Raw genomic sequence first — 12,045 nt, 5'->3', positions numbered from 1 at the left:
GTTGGATTTCCTGCTTATTCTGGGAAATCTCCAACCGGAATCTCAGGAAAACCAGGGAATTTATTGAAAGTTCCCAGAATTTTGCAACCCTAGTCACAATGGAAAAAAGGTCTGGGTAATACTGTTCACTGTAATAAAAACATTTAGAATTTGATCTGCCGACATCTGTAAACTAAGTCTAATAATAATCACTCAAACACACAGGAGTATTGTCTCAGTTCACTTTTTATTGTTTCACAACAGTTGACTGGCACCCGTGTACCGTGGTTTTGTTTTTGCTACATATAGCACAGATGACCTATCCATCTTTACATTGCTGTAAAACAAAAATAAATAATAAATCAAACACTATCCCAGGAAGTAGTGGTGGTGGTGGGGTCTGGGGGACAGAAGTAGTGATGGTGGGGTCTGGGGGACAGAAGTAGTGGTGGTGGGGTCTGGGGGACAGAAGTAGTGGTGTTGGGGTCTGGGGGACAGAAGTAGTGATGGTGGGGTCTGGGGGACAGAAGTAGTGATGGTGGGGTCTGGGGGACAGAAGTAGTGATGTTGGGGTCTGGGGGACAGAAGTAGTGATGTTGGGGTCTGGGGGACAGAAGTAGTGATGTTGGGGTCTGGGGGACAGAAGTAGTGGTGGTGGGGTCTGGGGGACAGAAGTAGTGGTGTTGGGGTCTGGGGGACAGAAGTAGTGATGTTGGGGTCTGGGGGACAGAAGTAGTGGTGTTGGGGTCTGGGGGACAGAAGTAGTGGTGGTGGGGTCTGGGGGACAGAAGTAGTGATGTTGGGGTCTGGGGGACAGAAGTAGTGGTGTTGGGGTCTGGGGGACAGAAGTAGTGATGTTGGGGTCTGGGGGACAGAAGTAGTGGTGGTGGGGTCTGGGGGACAGAAGTAGTGGTGGTGGGGTCTGGGGGACAGAAGTAGTGGTGGTGGGGTCTGGGGGACAGAAGTAGTGATGTTGGGGTCTGGGGGACAGAAGTAGTGGTGGTGGGGTCTGGGGGACAGAAGTAGTGGTGGTGGGGTCTGGGGGACAGAAGTAGTGGTGGTGGGGTCTGGGGGACAGAAGTAGTGATGTTGGGGTCTGGGGGACAGAAGTAGTGATGGTGGGGTCTGGGGGACAGAAGTAGTGATGTTGGGGTCTGGGGGACAGAAGTAGTGGTGGTGGGGTCTGGGGGACAGAAGTAGTGGTGGTGGGGTCTGGGGGACAGAAATAGTGGTGGTGGGGTCTGGGGGACAGAAGTAGTGGTGTTGGGGTCTGGGGGACAGAAGTAGTGGTGGTGGGGTCTGGGGGACAGAAGTAGTGGTGGTGGGGTCTGGGGGACAGAAGTAGTGGTGGTGGGGTCTGGGGGACAGAAGTAGTGATGTTGGGGTCTGGGGGACAGAAGTAGTGGTGGTGGGGTCTGGGGGACAGAAGTAGTGGTGGTGGGGTCTGAGGGACAGAAGTAGTGATGTTGGGGTCTGGGGGACAGAAGTAGTGGTGGTGGGGTCTGGGGGACAGAAATATTCATTAGTGTCCTTTCTCACAAAAGTCTGTCTCTTTGTTGAGTTGGAACAGTGTGACGTCCCAACTCCATTTTGGCAACTTTGCACTTCAAGAATACCCAGACAGGTCTGTGTTTCAGTGTCGTGTAGTGTACAGCAGCCCTGCCTGTAGGTTGGCTCACTGCTGTGTGTCTATAACACCACACACTCAGAGAATAACTAGAGAAGACTAAGAGATCATTTTTTTGTACCTAGACTTTCCTATGTAAACAACATTTAGAGTAAAACTTCTATAGTTGTCAGAGCTGGAAGTGATCAAAATATGGACTTGTGAAGCCTTCATCACAACCAGCGAGGATGATGCAGGACAGCCTGGCCACCACTGGAGGCTACTACAGATAGTTAGTATTGCCAATCTAAAAGGTACAGCTCTTTAAAGCCTGTATAATGCTTAAATATTGATAAAGTGCAGCAGACAATCCTAATTCTGCATTTTCCATATTCAGTCTAATGAAATGTTAATCCAATGACAAATGAAAATATCTACGAGTCAATTCGGGCTTAATGTATCATTAGACATGTATCCTTAACATTGTTATTCATTCAATACATTTTAATATTTCAGCAATGACATAATATTGAAAGATATATTAGTGCTCCATGTTTGTTGTCCTTTTCAATTCCATCACATTAAGAGGAATCTGATGCCTTTTCCTGGCTTGACTGATGATTCAACTTCAGAACCATCATTTCAGATTTCAGTTCTCATATTAGACAGGTCGTTTCAGACTTATCATAGGGTGATGTCCCAATAACCACCCATGGCTTGCTTTTCTTTTAGGTCACAGATCTGACAGGATTGGATGGGCATCAGTATTATGAAGGACCCCTATCCAGCCCTTTCATATATCCATGATGGTTATGGCTGAAAGAAAGCCATTACAGGCATCTGGGACACCTGTTTCTGCTTCAGTGAGCCTCATTCATTCAGGCTCTTAGAGGATAATAGAGGTTCCTTCAGGACAGTGCAACATTATCAACAGTACAGATAGAAATAGAATGTATAGAACTGACAGGATTCCCTGTTCCATACCACAGAACCATGCCTTTTCTATACTAAACATTTCTATCCAAAAAGTTTTGTGATGTCATCACTCTCCTGTCCTGAATATTCTAAATGTTCCAATTGGAGGTTGATTCTATTGTGTCAACAGGGAACACTAACAATCTTTCTCAAATGTACCCAACACTAACACGAGTCTGGTCCATCTGTGTGTATGGAGGATTAACCCTCATCTCCACATGCAGTTCTACAGTAGCTCTTACAAAACAAAAGATGTAACAAACAAAAATAAACAATAAATTAAATCTATGTGTGTTGTAAACAATATTCTAACAAGTATTTACAAATAAATGAAGTATACATTGTAATAAGCTGCCATTGTAACTTCTTAAAACCCACTGTAGCGTATTATAGAGTTGGGTTTAACAGTTTACGTGTCTGTATGAGGGAGTTTATTAACAGTCTTGTGAAGGAAACGCCAGTGGTCATTGACAAGAGTCGTCGGCTTTAGTGTTCACTGCTCAATTGTTGCCGTATTGGTCAGTTTTTCTGGGAACATTTCCCGTAGATTGTTGATCATAACAAATTTAACATGAATGACATTTTTATGGTCTAAGCAGTAAGGACCAGCGTCATCTCCTTCACAGAGGCTACAGTATTAAAGTGGCACTTTGATAATGCTGATATAGACATGCTAACCTGGAGCCAAGATGTTAGAGTAAAGTACAGCAGACAACTAGGGCTGCATCTTAGCAGGTTAAAGTGGCTTCCTCAGCCGCCGGGCAGTCTGTCCTTCACACAGTGACCGGTTAGAACTGGACCGTTGCCCCAATGTTAGATCGGTTACAGGTGGAGAGGAAGTCACTTCAGACTGATGAGTTGCAGCCTGTTTGTGATGGAAGGTTCAGTTGCCCTGCTTGCTACCCTGAATAAAATACATATTTATTTCACAGTTCACTTCTGAACTGCCTGTTTGTGCTGGCCAGTCTCTTAAACAGGATAGCAACAAATCCTCCTCACAAAGAAAGAGGGAAAAAAAGTGAGGAATGGAATGAATCTAGGGAGGAAAGAAAGGCTTGTGTCCCATGTTGGAATGAGAGATGAAGAGGAGAGAGGAAGAAGGGAATGTTCTACGGTTGTTCCTCATTCTTCTTTAACGATATGCGTTTCTTCCTGGCAGCCAGCATCTCATAGAAGGGGTCCACGCTGACCGCAGAGCTGGAGAGAGAGATGGAAGAAACAGAATAGAAGAATGTTAGTCTGATGCATTTCTAAATGTATCCATCCATACACCCTACTCTCCCTTCATGCCTGCCTGCCTCCCTCCCTACGTACTTGATGTGGTGGATCCATTCGTCTTTCTCCTCAGGTGTGGGGGCAGAGATGCGGTACACGTTGTGGTTCCCCTCCACCACTCTGCCGTCTGCCTCCGTCTTACAGGCCTTGATCAGCTGACCACGGTTGTTGGGGATGTACAGCTCAAAGCAGTTCTGGGAGGGAAGAGCGGGAGTCAGGAGAAATGGTGCAGTGATCATGTCCTATGTTGACATTCTAAATGTATTGATAACAAACTCACAGGTTTCCTGGGGTCTTCAACCTCCCGGATACTCAGGTTCTCTAGGGGAATGATACCTCTGGGCTCCTTATCCTGAACACACACATTATACACACTGTAGCACAGAACACTGATCCACGTTACAATGTTCTGTTACATAGCTCTGTTACATAGCTCTGTTACATAGCTCTTTACTCTCTCTGTAATGGATTACATTTCCATCACATTGCTCTACAGTGGCACTTTGGCAGCTACAATGTTGACTTACTGTAGTATACTCAAAGTAGTAAAGGCAGTTGTCTGTGAGAATGAACCATCTTCTTTTCCAGGTCTTCACCCGTCCTCCTGAAATACGAACAGACCAATAGAGGCATGAGACAGGGTGGTATCTGGAGGTCAGCAGAATACCAACTGGACTGGAGAAACTCATTCCACTTGACTGCTCCACATACTGAAGTAAATACTCCATTACTACACATCACCTTCAGGATATTACAGTTATTCAGACAGCTTGTCTAGCCTTACATGTCCAATGCCTTTGCATGCCAATTCATCTCACACGGTAATATGTGACGTCTAATGTCTGACAAAAGGCATATGTGGACAATAACTTTTCTTCTATATGCCGGTTGGCCATTTTGGTTCCATAAGAATGATATTGTTTCTCATGGACCCATTCTCCCAGTACATACCTCCTGAGAAACAAGCGGCAGCAGCAGAGTGTGGAAATCACAGGGAGAAGCAGAGACAACAGGGACCAGAGGTTTTGGGGGAGGGAGGGAGAGAAGGGTCGGGAGGGAGAAGACGGCAGAGATATTAGTGACAAACAGATCACAGACCCCACCATGCAAGAGGAGACGGTTCAGACTGCCATGATGCAAGAGGGTGAGGTACTGAGGGAAGCTCCATGTAGCAGTCGCTCATAGACACATATCTAGGATCAGTTTACTGTGCCCCAATCCTAATCTTAACATAGCGGAGAAAACACAAACTGATCTTATATGAGAATCAAGGGCAGCTCCCTCAGTATGGACAATTGTGTCTATTTACCCATCATGCAATGGCAGTCTTGAGATCATAATACATGGACAATGTTTTAGGCAACATTGCTGGACAACAAGTCTGGCAATATTGCCTCAGAACATTGGCGGTGTATCATTATCTTTAGTGTAAACTTGAGAGAGAAGGAAGCAGGCACATAACAGCACAAAGCCTTAGGAGAGAGAGCACACAAGTTTACGCTCACTATCCAAAAACCCTGGGGCTGATCAGGACCGTTACAGACATTACAGAATGTTAATATGTTTTTAAGCCATCCAAATAATCCATATTTGGTTTTGAAACTACCTTGAGGTGATCGGCAGAGAGAAGCTGCAGTACCCGCTCCCACCACCCGGCGTTGCCACGGCCAACTCACCTAGTTTGAGGAGCCAGCCCTCTCTGTCAGGGTTGAAGAAGGTGTGTGTCAGGTCGTTCCCATCATCCTCAGGGATCTTGAAGGGCTCGTTCTTGATGCTGTCATAAAGATTCTATGGTAGACAGAGACGTTCCAGAGGGGTTGGGTTAAATGCAAAAGACAGATTTCAGTTGAATGCATTCAGTTGTACAACTGATTAGGTATCCCCCTTTCCTTTCCATTGAGGAGAGACAAACAGCAGGGAGATTCACTATAACACACTGATATTTTATCTGAACTAGAGCTTCATTCTGAACCCCTCCAAACTGATGAAAAAAAGATGAACAATCACTCAGTCAACGACACCTCACTTCCACAGAAACTCCCCTAGCCCCTCCCCATAGCTCCTAGGTTCCCCTCCCTTACTCACTCTGAGCAGGTCCTCTGGCAGGTCTCCACCCTCGTTGATGCCTCTGTTCATGGAGATGAAGCGGTCCAATCCAGGCTTGTCTCTCACGTTGGGGTTGTGGAGGCTGGTGTTCAGCATGATGATAGCAAACGACAGCACATAGCACGTATCTGAGGAGAGAGCGGAACCATAGGATGAGAAGTGGCTAGTAGACCTCTGTGTTGTAACAACGGTAAGTGTGTGTACCAGTGCTCTGGAAGACCCCAGGGTTGCAGTGACAGTATCTCTGTGCAAAGGCCTCCATCATCCTGTCAATCTTTTGAGCCTCGCCAGGCAGACGGAAACTCCACAGGAACTGCCTGCAGGGGTCACACAAAGGTCAGAGAGAGCACTGGCTGCCATGGTAACAAAGACGCTGATGTAGTGTTTTTATCCTCTAGACTTTGAAATTGATGTACTGTTTTTTATTAAATGTCAGAGCTTATCATAGAGGACACCCCAGCTTACCTGAGAGCCTGGACCAGGTTGAGATCAGTGAACTCATGAAGGTCAACAAACGCCTGCAGAACCTTGAGATTAAAGTCCTCCCTACAGGAGAGAAGAGGAACGTAGACTTCTGATGCTGTTCAGCCCAACAATAACAAAGACAATAGCAAGGTAGAGAGAGGGAATGGTTACCTCTCTCCCAGGTAGTCTCCTATCGCAGTCTTGTTGAGTCCCTCTCCTTTGTACAGGAACTGGGCAACATCCTCTTGAGTGTGTCTGAGCAACTCATTCTCCACCAGGAACACAATACCCTACACACACACACACACACACACACACACACACACACACACACACACACACACACACACACACACACACACACACACACACACACACACACACACACACACAGAGAGGGTAACTACAATCAAAAGAGAGTAAACGCTCAAGAGATTGATGAGAAGACAGACAGTAAAAGAGAGGTGCTGGGTATAGAGTGAAGATCAGATTTATGTATCCATTCCATGTCCCCTTTTCACCTTTTTGGGGTCCATGTTAAACTTCTTCCTTCCCATGGCCACATGCCTGTTCTTCTGTAGAGTTTTACTGCAGGGAGGGAAGACAAGGAGTGGATCTCATTCAACACAATACCTCTCCATCAATTATACATACAGTTAGAGGGTAATGGAGAGGACAGGGAAGACAAACTAAAATTGCTCTTAGAAATGCTATATTGACTGAAAACACAATCTCATTTTCAGCTATGACCCGGGGAAGTTGCCGGGGAGAGGAGAATAGTCGAAGAAGCCAATAGGAAGCTATATATTTTTACATAAACTTCAAAGTGAAGTTGCCATAGATGCAATATTGAGTAAATGCAGAGGTAACCTGAATGCATAGGAAGTTATTTTGGGAAACACGGCTGTCACATGGACTCTCTCTAATCATCCCATTATAATTCAACTTCAGATATACCAGGGAAGAGGGACTGTGCTACACACTGAATAATGGAACTGAAATATTCAGGGGACCATCTGTGTGTTTTTCTCACCTGCCCTCTGTGCTGGTCTCTAGTCCTTCCACCTCTATGATGGCCTCTCTGAGCTCGTCTCTGAGCCTCTGGATCTCCTGCAGCAGAGCTCCCTTCCTCCGACGGATGTCCTCCAGCTCAGAGCGCTCCTCTGGACTCAGGTCTACCGGGACTGTAGGGAAGGAGGGAGAAGAGGGGTGAGAGAATAAAGAGATGGATGGGGATAGAAAAAAAGGGAGCATGGAAATGGGAGACAATGGGAAAATGGTGGGGACAGAGGGAACAAGTTAAAATTGACCTGAAACATGACAGTATTCAAAGTCTGTTTGCTACTGTGCATTTCCAAGATGCTTGGAGTTTCTTACTGAAAACAATAAGAAGTTTGAGTAAAAGCTGTGTTTTCCAAAACACAAAACTAATCATATCCAATCCCATGTTCCAAACCATTGTTCAATTTCCTCTGTCTCTCCCCTCTCTATTCTTGCTTGTTTCTCCACTCACTGACCTGTACCTAATTCCTCAATTTTTCTTGTCTAGTCAAATGGAAACGTGTGGAAAATTAGGCGGTTGATGACGTGCGTCTCATTGCAGCCTTGATATACTGGAGCACTCAACCTTACAGCCTATTCATTGATAAAGAACAGTTCACAGAGCTCAGAAAACCAACTAGTCTTGCACAGAAGTAGCCTATCCACACAGAACAGAAGTACTGTAGATAAGAGGAAAAACAAGTTTAAAATCAAATAAGACGAAAAACTGGCTTCAGGGCTTTCACTCCGAAACATTCCATGGAATCCTGACAATCTCTAATGTGACAGCGGGAGTGGTTAGACATGACAAATACTAGTTGGGGACAGAGATAAGAGATCTGCATAAAAAAAATGTTGTTTACTGTTGGCGCTGCATATGTGAACTATGCAGGACAATTTGTAAAAAAACGTATTCATTCCAAATGACACTTCTCTCTAGCTACTGTCAAGCCTCAGATGTTTTCAACTAAAGTAACTAAATGGATTCGGCGTGTTATCAGTGCTGCACTGATTTTTGTAGCCTCTTCGCTGAGAGGATATTTTTTTTCTTCTAACACAGCACTCACTAACACACCTGTTTAGACTAATTATCAAGCCACTATCTAATTAGTTGTATAAGGTCAGGTGTGTTAGTGCTGGAACAACGATGTGCAGCCCCCTGGGTCCCCAGCCTGGACTGGAGTTACAAAAATAGAGGCGACAGTATCGCTGCAAACCACAATACTACCTCGGTACAGTGACCAGCCACTACAGTGCCACGATCAGGTTAATGTGTTTAGGATGCTAAATGACATCTGCAAGTCAACAACCCCGTCCCTCCGAATGAGGTGAATAACTAACGAGCTAGCTAAGTTATTCAATGTTTTGATTCTTGACGGACAGTGGGTAGGTTTAACGTGAAATAGTAACCAATACTGTAATGAATAACGTTAGCTAGCTATTTGGATGAGTGGTCAAACTACAAGAAGTAGTTAGCTACAACTAGTTACCAAGTAAGCCTAAAAAGAGTTAGCTAGCTTGCTAACTAGCGAGCTAACGTTAGCCAGTACTGTATTATTAGCTTACGTCGACTGCGGTTGTATGGGACTCTCGTATGAGAAACATTGTATAACAAACAAAGATGACAACCATGTAGTATATTATAATGCATACAACGTTAATATTGTTTAGTGACAACTGTGCTCTAATTGTGTAGTGTAATACCTGCTGTTATAACTAGCTGGCTAGCTGAGTGTGTTATTATAAGCGAAGCGTTAGTGTAGCGATACTTACTGTAGTCCAGGTCATCCATTTTTGGCGCTTTGCTTTTAGGCATAAATATTTCAGAGTCGACTGTCATTCAATAAATGAAAAAGTAATGGATATATATGAAAATATATCCTCCAAATAAAAAGGAAATAAATAAATAACCAGCCTTGCGTACCGAAACCTGGGGCACAGACAAAGGAGGTGGTGGTACAGGAAGTGACGCTAACTTTTTGTTATAAATAAACACGTCCTCACTTTCGACCATGTTTGTAAGGAACTTTTGAACCCAGAAAGAAGCCACACAACCAAAGACACTGATAACAAGGCATTTTCATCCGTGACACAAACATCTGAGGTTGTTTGGCCAATATAGTAGAACTTGGTTTCTTTCCCAATAACTGCCTGGAAAAGGGGCCACTGCATGTTTTCTTATTAAAGGTTCCATGCAGCCGATTTTATCTCAATATCAAATTTAAATCAAATCAAATTTGATTGGTCACATACACATTTGTAGCAGATTTTATTGTGGGTGTAGTGAAATGCTTGTGTTCCTATCTCCAACAGTGCAGTAGTATCTAACAATTCACAACAATACACTCAAACATTAAAGTAAAATAATGAAATTAAGAAATATATAAATATTTGATCGAGCAATGTTGGAGTGGCATTGACTAAATTACAGTAGAATAGAATACAGTATATACAGTGCCTTGCGAAAGTATTCGGCCCCCTTGAACTTTGCGACCTTTTGCCACATTTCAGGCTTCAAACATAAAGATATAAAACTATTTTTTTTGTGAAGAATCAACAACAAGTGGGACACAATCATGAAGTGGAACGACATTTATTGGATATTTCAAACTTTTTTAACAAATCAAAAACTGAAAAATTGGGCGTGCAAAATTATTCAGCCCCCTTAAGTTAATAATTTGTAGCGCCACCTTTTGCTGCGATTACAGCTGTAAGTCGCTTGGGGTATGTCTCTATCAGTTTTGCACATCAAGAGACTGACATTTTTTCCCATTCCTCCTTGCAAAACAGCTTGAGCTCAGTGAGGTTGGATGGAGAACATTTGTGAACAGCAGTTTTCAATTCTTTCCACAGATTCTCAATTGGATTCAGGTCTGGACTTTGACTTGGCCATTCTAACACCTGGATATGTTTATTTTTGAACCATTCCATTGTAGATTTTGCTTTATGTTTTGGATCATTGTCTTGTTGGAAGACAAATCTCCGTCCCAGTCTCAGGTCTTTTGCAGACTCCATCAGGTTTTCTTCCAGAATGGTCCTGTATTTGGCTCCATCCATCTTCCCATCAATTTTAACCATCTTCCCTGTCCCTGCTGAAGAAAAGCAGGCCCAAACCATGATGCTGCCATCACCATGTTTGACAGTGGGGATGGTGTGTTCAGCTGTGTTGCTTTTACGCCAAACATAACGTTTTGCATTGTTGCCAAAAAGTTCAATTTTGGTTTCATCTGACCAGAGCACCTTCTTCCACATGTTTGGTGTGTCTCCCAGGTGGCTTGTGGCAAACTTTAAATGACACTTTTTATGGATATCTTTAAGAAATGGCTTTCTTCTTGCCACTCTTCCATAAAGGCCAGATTTGTGCAATATACGACTGATTGTTGTCCTATGGACAGAGTCTCCCACCTCAGCTGTAGATCTCTGCATCCAGAATGATCATGGGCCTCTTGGCTGCATCTCTGATCAGTCTTCTCCTTGTATGAGCTGAAAGTTTAGAGGGACGGCCAGGTCTTGGTAGATTTGCAGTGGTCTGATACTCCTTCCATTTCAATATTATCGCTTGCACAGTGCTCCTTGGGATGTTTAAAGCTTGGGAAATCTTTTTGTATCCAAATCCGGCTTTAAACTTCTTCACAACAGTATCTCGGACCTGCCTGGTGTGTTCCTTGTTCTTCATGATGCTCTCTGCGCTTTTAACGGACCTCTGAGACTATCACAGTGCAGGTGCATTTATACGGAGACTTGATTACACACAGGTGGATTGTATTTATCATCATTAGTCATTTAGGTCAACATTGGATCATTCAGAGATCCTCACTGAACTTCTGGAGAGAGTTTGCTGCACTGAAAGTAAAGGGGCTGAATAATTTTGCACGCCCAATTTTTCAGTTTTTGATTTGTTAAAAAAGTTTGAAATATCCAATAAATGTCGTTCCACTTCATGATTGTGTCCCACTTGTTGTTGATTCTTCACAAAAAAATACAGTTTTATATCTTTATGTTTGAAGCCTGAAATGTGGCAAAAGGTCGCAAAGTTCAAGGGGGCCGAATACTTTCGCAAGGCACTGTACATTTGAGATTAGTATATTAAGTGGTTTACTGTGATTATTTTAGATCATTTTAATTGAAAACAAACTAAAATAACTTTTTAGCAAAGAGTCATTTCACAAACAAGAATTTGGCTTGGACTTTCTGGGAGGGGTCTGAGTGGGGCAGAATAAAAAAAAAACTTGCTGTTATTGGCAAAAAAGTTTGGAACTCTCTTTCTTATTGATCTTTCTTGTTAAGATTGAAGCCTACTACACCGCTCATCGGATGTGGTAGGACTTGAAAAATATTACGGACTACAAAGGTAAACCCAGACGCGAGCTGCCCAGTGACGCAAGACTACCAGACGAGCTAAATGCCTTTTATGCTCACTTCGAGGCAAGCAACACTGAAGCAAGCACGAGAGCACCAGCTGTTCTGGACGACTGTATGATAACGCTCTCGATAGCCGATGTGAGCAAGACCTTTAAACAGGTCAACATTCTCAAAGCCACGGGGCCAGACGAATTACTAGGACGTGTACTCATAGCATGCGCAGACCAACTGGCAAG

General features: G+C 43.7%; 1 protein-coding gene across 1 annotated transcript; it reads right to left on the bottom strand.

Moving 5' to 3' along the window:
* Window positions 1–3,638: 3,638 nt before the first annotated feature.
* On the bottom strand, window positions 3,639–9,399 carry LOC139421347 (cytohesin-2-like). Its single transcript, XM_071172136.1, has 12 exons — window positions 9,221–9,399; window positions 7,440–7,590; window positions 6,928–6,994; window positions 6,578–6,696; window positions 6,407–6,487; window positions 6,146–6,258; window positions 5,921–6,069; window positions 5,512–5,623; window positions 4,363–4,439; window positions 4,116–4,187; window positions 3,875–4,029; window positions 3,639–3,757 (listed from the first exon to the last, which is right to left on the bottom strand). The coding sequence occupies exons 1-12, from the start codon at window positions 9,285–9,287 to the stop codon at window positions 3,670–3,672; spliced, it is 1,251 nt and encodes a 416-aa protein (XP_071028237.1). The 5' UTR covers window positions 9,288–9,399; the 3' UTR covers window positions 3,639–3,669.
* Window positions 9,400–12,045: the final 2,646 nt, after the last annotated feature.

This window comes from Oncorhynchus clarkii, chromosome 2, assembly GCF_045791955.1.
Source record: "Oncorhynchus clarkii lewisi isolate Uvic-CL-2024 chromosome 2, UVic_Ocla_1.0, whole genome shotgun sequence".
NCBI classification, from domain to species: domain Eukaryota; kingdom Metazoa; phylum Chordata; class Actinopteri; order Salmoniformes; family Salmonidae; genus Oncorhynchus; species Oncorhynchus clarkii.
The sequence above is the reverse complement of the archived record's forward strand: the minus strand, read 5'-3'. Positions and strand labels throughout refer to the sequence as shown.

Bases quoted from the DNA above. Each gene is read 5' to 3' on its own strand.
- LOC139421347 (XM_071172136.1), bottom strand. From the start codon at position 9,287: ATGACAGTCGACTCTGAAATATTTATGCCTAAAAGCAAAGCGCCAAAA. The intron at 7,591-9,220 runs GTAAGTATCGCT...CCTTCCCTACAG, and splicing joins AATGGATGACCTGGACTACA to TCCCGGTAGACCTGAGTCCA. The intron at 6,995-7,439 runs GTGAGAAAAACA...CCCTCCCTGCAG, and splicing joins GAGACCAGCACAGAGGGCAG to TAAAACTCTACAGAAGAACA.